The 12,232-nt window shown below is 41.7% G+C and overlaps 1 protein-coding gene across 1 annotated transcript in view; it reads right to left on the bottom strand.

Moving 5' to 3' along the window:
- LOC126335620 (hemolymph lipopolysaccharide-binding protein-like) overlaps nucleotides 1–8,574 on the bottom strand; it is a 30,010-nt gene extending 21,436 nt beyond the window's left edge. Inside the window, exon 1 of the mRNA XM_049999074.1 lies at nucleotides 8,463–8,574. Coding sequence (XP_049855031.1) covers nucleotides 8,463–8,475 — 13 coding nt within the window. The 5' untranslated portion in view covers nucleotides 8,476–8,574. The remainder of the gene's footprint in view (nucleotides 1–8,462) is intronic.
- Nucleotides 8,575–12,232: the final 3,658 nt, after the last annotated feature.

The raw sequence follows: 12,232 nt of genomic DNA, 5'->3' as shown, positions 1-12,232 counted from the left end.
CATTTATATACAGAATACAAGCATCACCTCAATGTTAATCTCTTCAAACTCATGTGTTGCACTATATCATGTTTTGGCAGAGACCTCTACACGTACCATTACGACTGGCAGTGTAGAGACAGTACAGTCCGTCTTCAAATATAGCTATTATTGTTTGGCAGCCCAGGGGAAAGTGGTAATAATTTTAGTTGTTGAAACAGTTCTTAGATCCGATTTGATCTGGCATAGGTTGTCGAACGATAAACAAAAAATTCAAAACTATAGATATACTGCTCGCACAAGAACGAAAAATGCTCCTAACATAGCACACAAAAGACGAATGAGTCCCGGCCAGAATTAGGGGAGTAAAAAAAGAGGAACTAGCATCTCATCTTATCTGATAGTTGCAAAGATATTTAAATCAATACATTTGGACGTAGTCGCGCTTTTTTACTAGTTGATACGAATACCCATGTCATGCAATAATATGCATCATGTCAAGTAGTGTAACATATACGTTATGTCTTGTCGTATAACATAACACATTCCATCCTGTCTTCCAACATGGCTTTTGTCATGCAGTGCAATATGACAGGTGTCAATAATGCTTAGGGTGAATGTATCCTCATCCGGGATACCACCTATTGCAGATGCATTCCATTCCCTGCAAGCATATAAATTTTTGTCTCTTTGCTGCTACACACCTCACCATACATTGAACGGGGAAGAGAGTTCACTGCGGTGGGGAAGTAGGGTTAAAACGGAAAAAAGCGCGAATGTGTTAAAATTTTCTGATTTAAATGTCTTCGAAGCTGTCAGATAAGTCGAAGGACCAATTCCCTTCTTTTTCATTCCGAACTGTGACCCAGGACATATTCGCCTTTTTTCGCTACAATTTTTCATTCTAGTTTCCAATTTTCCAATTTTCCCAACGATATTTTTGACGTTAGGCTGCCATATCTTGGCAACCGAAGTAGATTTTTGTTGATTCGGGCGAAGACTGATCTGGTGTAGGTTTTTTTTATTGTCTTGCGAACAATGTTGCTTCTATCGTGGCAATGGATATAGCTTTCACAAAATAACGGAACGACCAAAAAATTATATGTATTTGTCTAGCTTCTTACAAAAGTTGAGCCGAATGGCAAAAGTCTGAAACGTTGATCTGTTTTTTGCACTTATAATCCGAATTAATCTAGCTATTTTAAAACGAGTTTGCAATTATATCGTAATAGTTCATTATTTATTTGATTCACTTTAAACTGTTTCTGTTCATTTAGTTCTACTTGAATTCATCGTATATCCACAACGGACAGAGATTATGCGATAAACGAAATAGTTTCGACTTTATCCATTTCTCTACCTTAGTGAAAAGTCAGAACTGACTTTTACAAGTTTCAAGTAGTCTATAGAAGTGGAACTCTTCAAAAAAACCCAAGAAAACTGTATTTTTGAACGTAATATCGAAACAACCAAGACACTTTCAAACGGATAAAACTTGTCTTAAAGCGAAAGTGGACCTAATTTTAACCATCACTCTCGCTCCAGTCCAGCGTTATTTATGGGTGACGGTTTTTAAACATAAAATTCGAAGGAGGATGGCTGTTCTTGCATTTAAAATCCGGACGGCGCACGTATAAATGGTACCATTAGCTGAGCATTAATTTCAGCCCAATTAAAATATTTTGCAACAGGAAGTAATCGCGCTTTAACGGTACTTTATGTTCTGCGTTGCTAAAATTAATTTCACAACAGCCATCAACAAGCAAAAGCTACAACGGAAACAGAAGCCATTCACGAAGTACAATTGGTAGTAAAACATTGTAACAGCATATACAAGGTGTTACAAAAAGGGACGGCCAAACTTTCATGAAACATTCCTCACACACAAAGAAAGAAAATATGTTAAGTGGACATGTGACCGAAAACGCTTACTTTCCATGTTACAGTTCATTTTATTACTTCTCTTCAAATCATATTAATCATGTAATGGAAACACACAGCAACAGAACGTACCAGCTTGACTTCAAACACTTTATTACAGGAAATGTTCAAAATCTCCTCCGTTAGCGAGGAGACATGCATCCACCCTCCGTCGCATGGAATCCCTGATGCGCTGATGCAGCCCTGGAGACGAGCACGAAGAGTCTCTACATTTGGTTCTGGGGTTGCGTAGACAAGAGCTTTCAAATGCCCCCATAAATGAAAGTCAAGAGGGCTGAGGTCAGGAGAGGGTGGAAGTCATGGAATTTGTCCGTCTCTACCAATCCATCGGTCACCGAATCTGTTGTTGAGAAGCGTATGAACACTTCGACTGAAATGTGCAGGAGCTCCATCGTGCATGAGCCACATGTTGTGTCGTACTTGTGAAGACACATGTTCTAGCAGCACAGGTAAAGTATTGCAGATGAAATCACGATAACGTGCTCCACTGAGCGTAGGTGGACGAACATTGGCCTCAATCAAGACATCGCCAACAATGCCTGCCCTAACGTTCACAGAAAATCTGTGTTGATGGCGTGATTGCAGAATTGCATGCTGATTCTCATCAGCCCACACATGTTGATTGTGAAAATTTACAATTTGATCACGTTGGAATGAAGCCTCATCCGTAACGAGAACATTTGCACTGAAATGAAGATTGACACATTGTTGGATGAACCATGCGCAGAAGTGTACCCGTGGAAGCCAATCTGCTGCTGATAGTGCCTGCACACGCTGTACATGGTACGGAAATAACTGGTTCTCCCGTAGCACTCTCCATACAGTGACGTGGTCAACGTTACCTTGTACAGCAGCAGCTTCTCTGACGCTGACATTAGGGTTATCGTGAACTGCACGGAGAATTACCTCGTCCGTTGCTGGTGACCTCGTCGTTCTAGGTCTTCCCCAGTCGCGAGTCATAGGCTGGAATGTTCCGTGCTCCCTAAGACGCCGATCAATTACTTCGAACGTCTTCCTGTCGGGACACATCCGTTCTGGAAATCTGTCTCGATACAAACGTGCAGCGCCACGGCTATTGCCCCGTGCAAATACTTACATCAAATGGGCAGCTGCCAACTCCGCATTTGTAAACATTGCACTGACTGTAAAACCACGTTCGTGATGAACACTAACCTGTTGATGCTACGTACTGATGTGCCTGCTGCTAGTACTGTAGAGAAATGAGTCGCATGTCAACACAAGCACCGAAGACCACATTACCTTCCTTCAATTGGGCCAACCGGAGGTGAATCGAGGAAGTATAGTAGATACTGATGAAACTAAAATGAGCTCTAACATGGAAGTTAAGCGTTCCGGACACATGTCCACATAACATCTTTTCTTTATTTGTGTGTGAGGAATGTTTCCTGAAAGTTTGGCCGTACCTTTTTGTAACACCCTGTATACTCATGGATAATAGCACCATGGCACAAACAATATAGGCTACCGACAAACAAGAAATAAAAAATGTTTAACATTATCCAAATGCATTCCAAAAACCAAACAAACACCCTAAGACCAGCCTTGAAGACCGAATGGTACCGACCGGCCGCCGTGTCATCCTCAACCCAAAGGCTCTCACTGGATAAGGAGGGGCCCGTAGCCAGCACCCTGCTCTCCCAGTCGCTATCAGTTTTCGTGACTGGTGCTGCTACTTCTCAGTCAAGGAGCTCCTCAACAGGCTGGCCTCAGAAGTTCTGAGTGGACCCCGTTTTCCCACAGCACTCGGCGGTGACCCATCCAAGTGCTAACCAATCCCGACAGCTCTTATTTCGTTGAGCCGACTGGAAACGGTGTTACCAATTTCAGTAATGGCGTCGGCTAATATGCATTCCAACCAACTCAAAAACGATTACAAATAAATATGTACCCAACTGACAATTGTAAAATAAAGTTTAAATAGCACAACAACATTCCTTTTGTAATAACCATAATCAACGTAACATACATAAGAATATAAACCTTCTCAATCGGATTTCTGGCACTCACCTCGCGAGAGAAGTGTTTCAACGATATGTCAAGTAAAAGATCCCACGTGGCCTGCCTTGCGTTTTCGAATTAGGTTCCCCGCCGATCAGTCGTTTCAATGTCTCCTCGTGACACAGCAGCATAAAATCATCACTGCCACGGGAATGAGACAGCTTACGCATTTTCATGGAGTTTTCGCGTTTAATATATTCCGGCAATAGACCGTACTTCGGAAAGAAAAGTTAATGTGCTCGGGTGTCACGCATCTCCTCCATTTCCATTTGGTAAGTACACCGCCCAAATATGACGTCAATACACAACGGGTCAAAGATGAACGCCCGATAGCGAACGCTTCGGTTGACTCGCAACGGTCTTACTCCCGGCTACGCATATTCCAGTCACTTGAGAGCTTCACAAGCCGTCTACACTCATTTCTCTGAATGCCCGGTCTCCTCCAGAAACAGGCACGTCTCTTGGAGCAGAATTCTCAGGAAAGCATCAAGAAAATCTTGACATCGTTCGGGATCAGACGAGACTGTAACAGTTCAGTGCGGCGAGTAAGTGGGCCCGCCCCGCCTGAAACACCCGACTCGCTGGCGAGTGCGGGGTCCCAGTGCGTATCTACAGGTCGTCTCTCCGTTTAGGTCCTCTGCCTGTAGCTCCCGTAAATAACACAACACATCTACGTTAGTAACTTAAAACCTTCACCCGATAACGGCGCAACGTACGGAAACGTATTAGGCACACTGACTAGTATACAAATAGGTCGCCCGCGGCTCCGACTAGCCATCGCAGACGAAACATAAAAAAATATGGAGCAAACAGATGCAACTGGTCGTTCTTAACATGCAGTGAAAAGCATTAAGCAAATAGCGAGGTTATAAGTCATTTGAGTTGATAAGTACAAATGGTCGTTTTAACTTTGTGATGCAAACCACTGGTTAAGTAAATAGGTAAGTTACAAAACATTTGAAAAAAGAGGAAATACAATAAAAAACAACCTGTTGACAAGAGAGTGCTGATTATTCAGCAGATCTTTGGAGACAGGACGGAAATGCTTATACGTTCCTATCTCTTGTAAAATATTCATTTTGCACCCTTTATCCACTATGTGAAAGATTTGTATATTGTGTAAGGAAAGCTGTGGATGTAAGAGCTTTTCAGCTTTAAAATGTTGTACAGAGTTGACTTGTAAGCACTCTCGTGTTCTTTACTCAATAAATGTTCACGGAACTGAGTCTTAAACGCCCTTCCTGTTTGTCCTACATAAAAGTTTAAAAAATTGCGACTTCAGTGTGGCGTTCACCACTAATAATCTCACTAATCTTTTTATGCGTAACGAGAGACATCGTATTGATAAATATATACAATCAGTGGTATACAAAGTTCAGCGCAGCGTATGCCCAAGCTTTTATATAAGACAAATAGCAAGAGCATTTAAGACTAGGTTCTGTGATTATTTATCAAATGCAGACGGCGAGAATGCTTATAATCAACGTCTGACGAAAATCTTAAAGTTGAAAAGCACTTACCCCACCGCTTTCGTTACTTAATATGTAAATCTTGCACATAATGGATCCAAGGTGCAAAATGAAGTTTTAGAAAAGAGAGAAATGTATAAGCAATCTCTTCCGGGCTACGAAGATCATTTAGCAAATGATCAGATTTCTCTTGGAGACAGATTGTCTTTTGATTGTATTTCCTCTCTTTTGATTTGTAGCTAGTTTGCTTAACCAATGGTTTATGTCACATAGTTAAAACGATCATTTGTACCGCTCGATTTAAATGACTTGTAACCTCGATATGCTTTTTACTGAGTGTTAAGAACGACCATTCATATCTGTTTCCTCATGATGTCTCAATGACTTCTAATGTAATTCATTTTTATGTATCTTTTAAATGAATTATGTGTGATGCCTAGTCGGAGCTGCGAGTCACCTATTTGCATAGTAGTCAGTGTGTCTAATACATTTTCGTACATTACGCTGTTATCTGTCTGAGGCTTTAAGTTACTAACGTAGAGGTGCTGTGTTGCAGCTATTGTTCATAGAAGCCCTAGGTAGATGCTCTAAGCGGAAAGACAACTAGTAAACACTAACATTTTCTAGGTTTTATAACGTTTTCTTTAGGTTTGGTGTACATTTTTTAAAGGTGTTCAGTGACTGACAGTTCTAAAACTAAATACACCAACTTCAGATTTTATTACCATTCGCTCAACGTATTTCATACTCTTTGTTATACGGGAAAGAAGAGTTCCCGTGCATGAGGTCTTACCTCAACATTATAAGCAAGAACTATGTAAGTGTGAATAGAATACGAATTCTCTTCTTCTCGACGGATATTAGGTTCACAATTAGGCAATCATCAGGTAAAATATCCTGATTTCCTTATGCGAATATCATTAGAGTAAACCGTAAGTTGGGCACTTTCACATTTAACTACTACGTTGTTGTACCACCAAGCGAAAGGAGAGCACATTGAAAAGGAATCGAAATTTTGGCTTTCACGAAGGTAGTTGCACCTCTAACAGAAGTCACGTTTTATGGTGTTGTCAAATGTATTTTATGGAGTGACTTAAAGATGTTACAAAGGACTTTACTTCTGCACAAAATTCATTCTGCATTGCCGAATAAATGCTTTGCGTTGACTACATGAGATATTAAACACATTGTTTAAAATATTTAAAAGGACTTCTAGAACAAGTTCTGTTTACTGAATAAAAATTTCAAGAAACTTGCTAATATAATTTCCTCTAATATGTTGCAAACAGTACAGCCTATAGACTGTTACTTGTAATACTTTTATTATCTTCACATTCTTGAGTGAATCTCCACAGATTACGATTTCAATAATATTGCCTTGAATACCGCAAAGAGGACGTAAGTGAAGACAGGAAGAGACGTACGATACTATGAGTAGGATATGATAGACTAGCGCAAGATCCAAGTGAAAACAAGGCCTATGGAATGGACTAAATTCCCTAAAAGTTACTGAGATGCTTGGGACGGTGAGCTATGACCAAATTTTTCCACCTGGTGTGTAAGATAACCGAGAAAACAAAACAGACACAGACTTCAAGAAGAATGTAATAAAATTGCTATTCCAAACAAGGCGGGTACTGACAGGTATGAATACACTGACGCGCTTTATTTACAGAAGAGTCTAAATACTATTAGAATCCGCCACCAATAGGATTTGTAGATACAGAGAAAAGTTTTGGCAGTGTTGACTGTTCTACATTACTTGGCATTCAGGAGACAGTAGGGACAAAATATAGTGAGTGAAAGTTTATCAGCAACTTGTGCAGTAACCAGACTGCAGTTATAAGAGATGAAAGGGAATCAGCAGTTGGGATATTGTGCGACAGTGTTCTAATCTATCCCCGGTGCTACTAGTCTGCACATTCAGCAGACTGTCAAAGAAAGTAAGGGGAATTTTCGAAAGGGACTTTAAGGTCATTGGGTGAAGTAAAACCTTCTTGGCTTGATGATGAAATCGTAATTATGTCAGAGACAATGAGGAACTTTTAAGACCAGTTGAACGGAATGGATTTTGTCCTGGAAATGGGTTAAAAGATTAGCAGGAAAAAAAAAGTAAGACAGGGACAATGAAATGTGATGAAATTGCATCAGTCGACACTGAGGAAATTAGCATATGAAACGCTGTAGGTAGTCTTGGAGTTTTGCTTTTTGGACAACAAAATAAGCTACATTAGTTTAGGCAGAGAGAATATAAAACGCGGACTGGAAATAACAATAAAAGCGTAGCTGGCAAGGATAAATTTGTCAAAATAGAATAGAAATGTAAATGTTAGGAAATATTTTCTGGAGGTATCTGTGTCGAGTGTAACATTGTACAGATGTGAAATATGGCCGATAAATAGTGCAGACAATATTAAAATATTTTGTAATGTGGTGCTGCAGAATAGTGCTGAAGATCAGATGGGCAGACTGAATAACTACTTATATACTGAATCCAACTGGGGAGAAAAGAAATTTATGGCATAGCCTTACTAAAAGAATGAACCAGTTGTAGGGCACATCATGAGACATCAAGGAATCATCAGTTTGGGAGCAGAGAGACGAGACGGGTACCGAGCGAGGTGGCGCAGTGGCTAGCACACTGGACTCGCATTCGGGAGGACGACGGTTCAATCCCGCGTCCGGCCGTCCTCATTTAGGTTTTCCGTGATTTTCCTAAATCACTCCAGGCGAATGCCGGGATGGTTCCTTTGAGAGGGGACGGCCTACTTCCTTTCCAGTTCTTCCTCAATCCGATGAGACCGATGACCTCCAACGAGAGGGGTGGGGAGAGGGTTGGTGTAGTAAAATGTGGAGACGGAGGCTGTGGGTCTAATACTGCAAGACTGTTAGTAGGTTGAGATGTGGGTAGGCTGCGGTTGTTATTCTGGAGTATAGAGAGTTGCAGAGGGTAGACTAGTTAAGATCTGCATCCAACAGTCTTTGAACAGAACAACACTAATACGAAAGCTCTATAAATTTACACCAACAAATACCGCCGGTAACGCACTGTACCTGTGGAGGCCATATCGTGGCGCTGGAGTCAGCGGAAGACTGGATACTGAATTGCAGAGACAGCTGTGGGGTCAGCTCTCGCCACTTTCGGCACTGCTGGTTGCTGTAACACTCTTTATGGCAGACGGGATAGCGTAATCTGAGCGACCCCGTCTCTTCCAAAGCCGGCACAGTTACATAATTTATCGCTGACACGTTCTACGAACAATTAGTTGATAATTGTTGATAATGCAGCCGGTTTGGGCGCAGAAAGGATGCCGCTGATGGCTTCGTAGAATACTAAACAAGTAAAAAAATTAATGGATTCCAAGACATCGCATCTCTGAAGCCACTACGGTGATTGATTCTGCAAATTGTAAAGCTCGTCACCGACAACAAAATAATTCCACTCAGCTCAAGATAATGAAGCGAGCACAGTTTCTCAGCGATCACTATGCCCTTAGAAACTGAAGAAACTATGATCCACTTCCTGATCAAATGCCTAAGATAACAGAAAAATTCGCGTCACTTCACGCACATGCAGACTGTCGAGAGAGTTAGGTGAAAGATCAGCGCCGAGGGAGCATTTAGCAAAGAGATTTTCTGTGCCCTACGAATTTTGCTCCGAACAGACTGCAAACTCCTGGAGTGTGAATTTTTTTGAGAGAAGGTGATGTACTGGTGCGCTCCTAACGGAACACGAGACTCACCTGAGGCACGAACATCGCAGCAAGTAACCTGTGGCAGAACATCTTCACTACTGCTGTGAGGCTAGAGGAGCGTACAGTAAGTAATACAACACTTTATTTCTGAAAGCGGGTTTGTTTTATTCAGGGCTCCAATACACCATATTACTCACGACTCTTACGGTTACATATCTCTGTTTTTCAACACCATCTCCGTTCAGTGTGACGGCCTTACGCTGGCTTCCTGGGAGAGCCTGTATACTCTCATGGTACCACCCTAAGGGTCGATGTCGGAGCGAACTTGCTGTATCAATTACCTCTCCAACATCCACGTACTGCTTCCCGCAGAGTGTGTCCTTCATTGGGCCAAACAGATGGAAGTCGGAAGGTGCGAGGTCCGGGCTTTAGGGTGAATGAGGGAAAACAGTCCAATGAAATTCTGTGAGCTCAGTCTGTGAGCACAGTCTTGTCTTAGGAGTTGCGTTGTGATGCAAAATTAGAAGTTCGTTTGCATTTTTATGGTGTCGAGCACGCTGAAATAGTTTCTTCAGTTTCCCGTGGATTGCGCCGTGAGGGAGGACATAAAACAGAGTGACGCCTTCGGATTCCCAGAAGATCATTGCCATGACTTTACCAGCTGAGAGTGCCGTTTCGAACTTTTTCTGCGCAGCAGAGGTGGTGTGACACCATTGCATGGATAAAACTTTTGTTACTGGACAAAGGTAATGAAACCGCGTTTCATTACCTGTGACGATGTTCGACAAAAAATTGACACTATCAGCCTCGTAACATGCTAGCAATTCCTCATCTATCGTTCCTCGTTAATTTTTATTGTCACCTGCTAGGGGGCGAGGAATCCAACGGGCACACACCTTAGAGAACCCCAAACAGTGGGGAAGTGCGTCAGCACTACCAATAGAGAAGTCCAGTTGTGCAGACATATATTTAAGTGTTATTGGTCTATCAGCTCAAACGAGAGTTCCCGAATGGTCGAAAACTGCAGAAGACGAAACTCTGTCTCGGGAAATGGCAGAAAACCCGAAGACATTCTGGTCATATATAAAGCACACCAATGGCAGAATGCAATCAATACTTTCACTGAGCGATAACTACAGTGAAGTCACTGATGATAGTGCTACCAAAGTAGAGATATTAAACACGGTTTTCCGAAACTCCTTAACCAAAGAAAAAGAAGTAAATATTTCTGAACTCCAATCAAGAACAACTGCCAAGATGAGAAACGTAGAAGTAGATATGCTCGGTGTAACAAAGCAGCTTAAATCACTTAATAAGGGCAAGGCTTCCGGTCCAGATAGTATACCAGTCAGGTACCTTTCAGAGTATGCAGATGCAATAGCTACATATTTAACAATATATAAAACCACTCGCTCACAGAAAGTTCCGTACCTAAAGACTGGAAAGTTGCTCAAGTCACACCAAAACCAAAAACTGGAAGCAGAAGTAATCCGCTGAATTACTGGCCCATTTCCCTAACGTCGATTTGCAGTAGGGTTTTGGAACATATACTGAATTCGAACATTATGAAGCATCTCGAAGAAAACGATTTACTGACACATAGACAGTACGGATTCAGAAAAAAATCGTTCTCGCGAAACACAACTAGCTTTTTATACTCATGAAGTAATGAGTGCTATCGACAGGGGATGTCAAAGTGCCTCCACATTTTTAGATTTTCAGAAGACTTTTGACACCGTTCGTCACAAGCGTCTTCTAACCAAACTGTGTGATTACGGAATATCGACTCAGTTGTGTGACTGTATTCGTGACTGCAAGTAAGAAGGGTCACAGTCCTTTGCAATAGACGGAAAATCAGCGAGTAAAACAGAAGTAAAATCCGGCGTCCGCCAAGGAGGTGTTATTGGCTCTCCATGGTTCCTGATCTATTTTACGACATTGGAGACAATGTAAGTAGCCCTCTTAGATTATTTGCAGATGATTTTGTCATTTACCGTCTTGTTAAGTCATTAGATGACCAAAACTAATTGCAAAATGATTTAGGTAAGATATCTGTGTGTTGCGAAATTTGAATATCGACCCTGAATAATCAAAAGAGTGAATTTATTCACAGGAGTACTAAAAGAAATCCGATAAATTTCGATTACGCGATAAGTCACACAAGTCTGAAGGCTGTATTTTCAACTAAATAGTTAGGGATTACGATTACAAATAACCTAAACTGGTGCGATCATATAGATAATGTTGTGGTCAGAGCAAACTAAAGACTGCGATTCATTGGCAGAATAGTTAGAACGTGCAACAAATCTGCCAAAGAGACTGCTAACACTACTCTTGTCCTCCCTATTCTGGAGTGTTGCTGTATGTTGTGGGATCCGTATGAGGTGGAACTGACGGATGATATTGAACAGGTTCAAAGAAGGGCGGGTCGTTTTGTATTATCGTGAACTAAAGGAGACAGAGCCACAGACATGATACGTAAATTCCAGTGGGAATCATTAAAACAAAGGCGGTTTTCATTGCGATCTTCTCATGAAATTTCAATCACCAGTTTTCTCTTCCGATTGCGAAAACATTCTGTTGGCACTCACCTACATAGGGAGAAATGATCATCACGATAAAATAAGAGGAATGAGGACTCGAACAGAAAAATTTAAGCGCTCGTTTTTCCCGCGTGCCGTTCGAGAGTGAAACGGTAGGACAGCTTTATTGTGAACAGTGGAATAATGACGTAGATGTAGATGTAGATGATACAGAGATGAGTGCGGCTCGCCGGCACACGGGAGAGCGGACGGTTTTGCGCGATCGTAGACAGTCTGCAAGTGCCAACGAAAATTTGAGATGCTCTTGTTTTCCGCCAAAACAAACTCACTGACATCTCTTTGCTTGAAACACACCTCCGTTACAGACAACATGAAACCAAAGCAGCTGAAGCAGGAATAATCCTTACAAAAAGGCCTCGAAGAGTTGACGATCCCTTTCGGACGAGGATATGCAACAGGTAGTAGGGACTTCTTCACGTAAAAGGACACACTGTTTCACCCAACAAACGGGTTTTCTTCTACCTGCTGCGTCCGCGGGGTGACTTCCTCAGTTCCTACGGCAGTTTTACCAGAGTGAGATACCGAT

Source organism: Schistocerca gregaria, chromosome 2 (assembly GCF_023897955.1).
Source record: "Schistocerca gregaria isolate iqSchGreg1 chromosome 2, iqSchGreg1.2, whole genome shotgun sequence".
NCBI lineage: Eukaryota > Metazoa > Arthropoda > Insecta > Orthoptera > Acrididae > Schistocerca > Schistocerca gregaria.
This window is presented reverse-complemented; position numbering and strand designations above follow the sequence as displayed.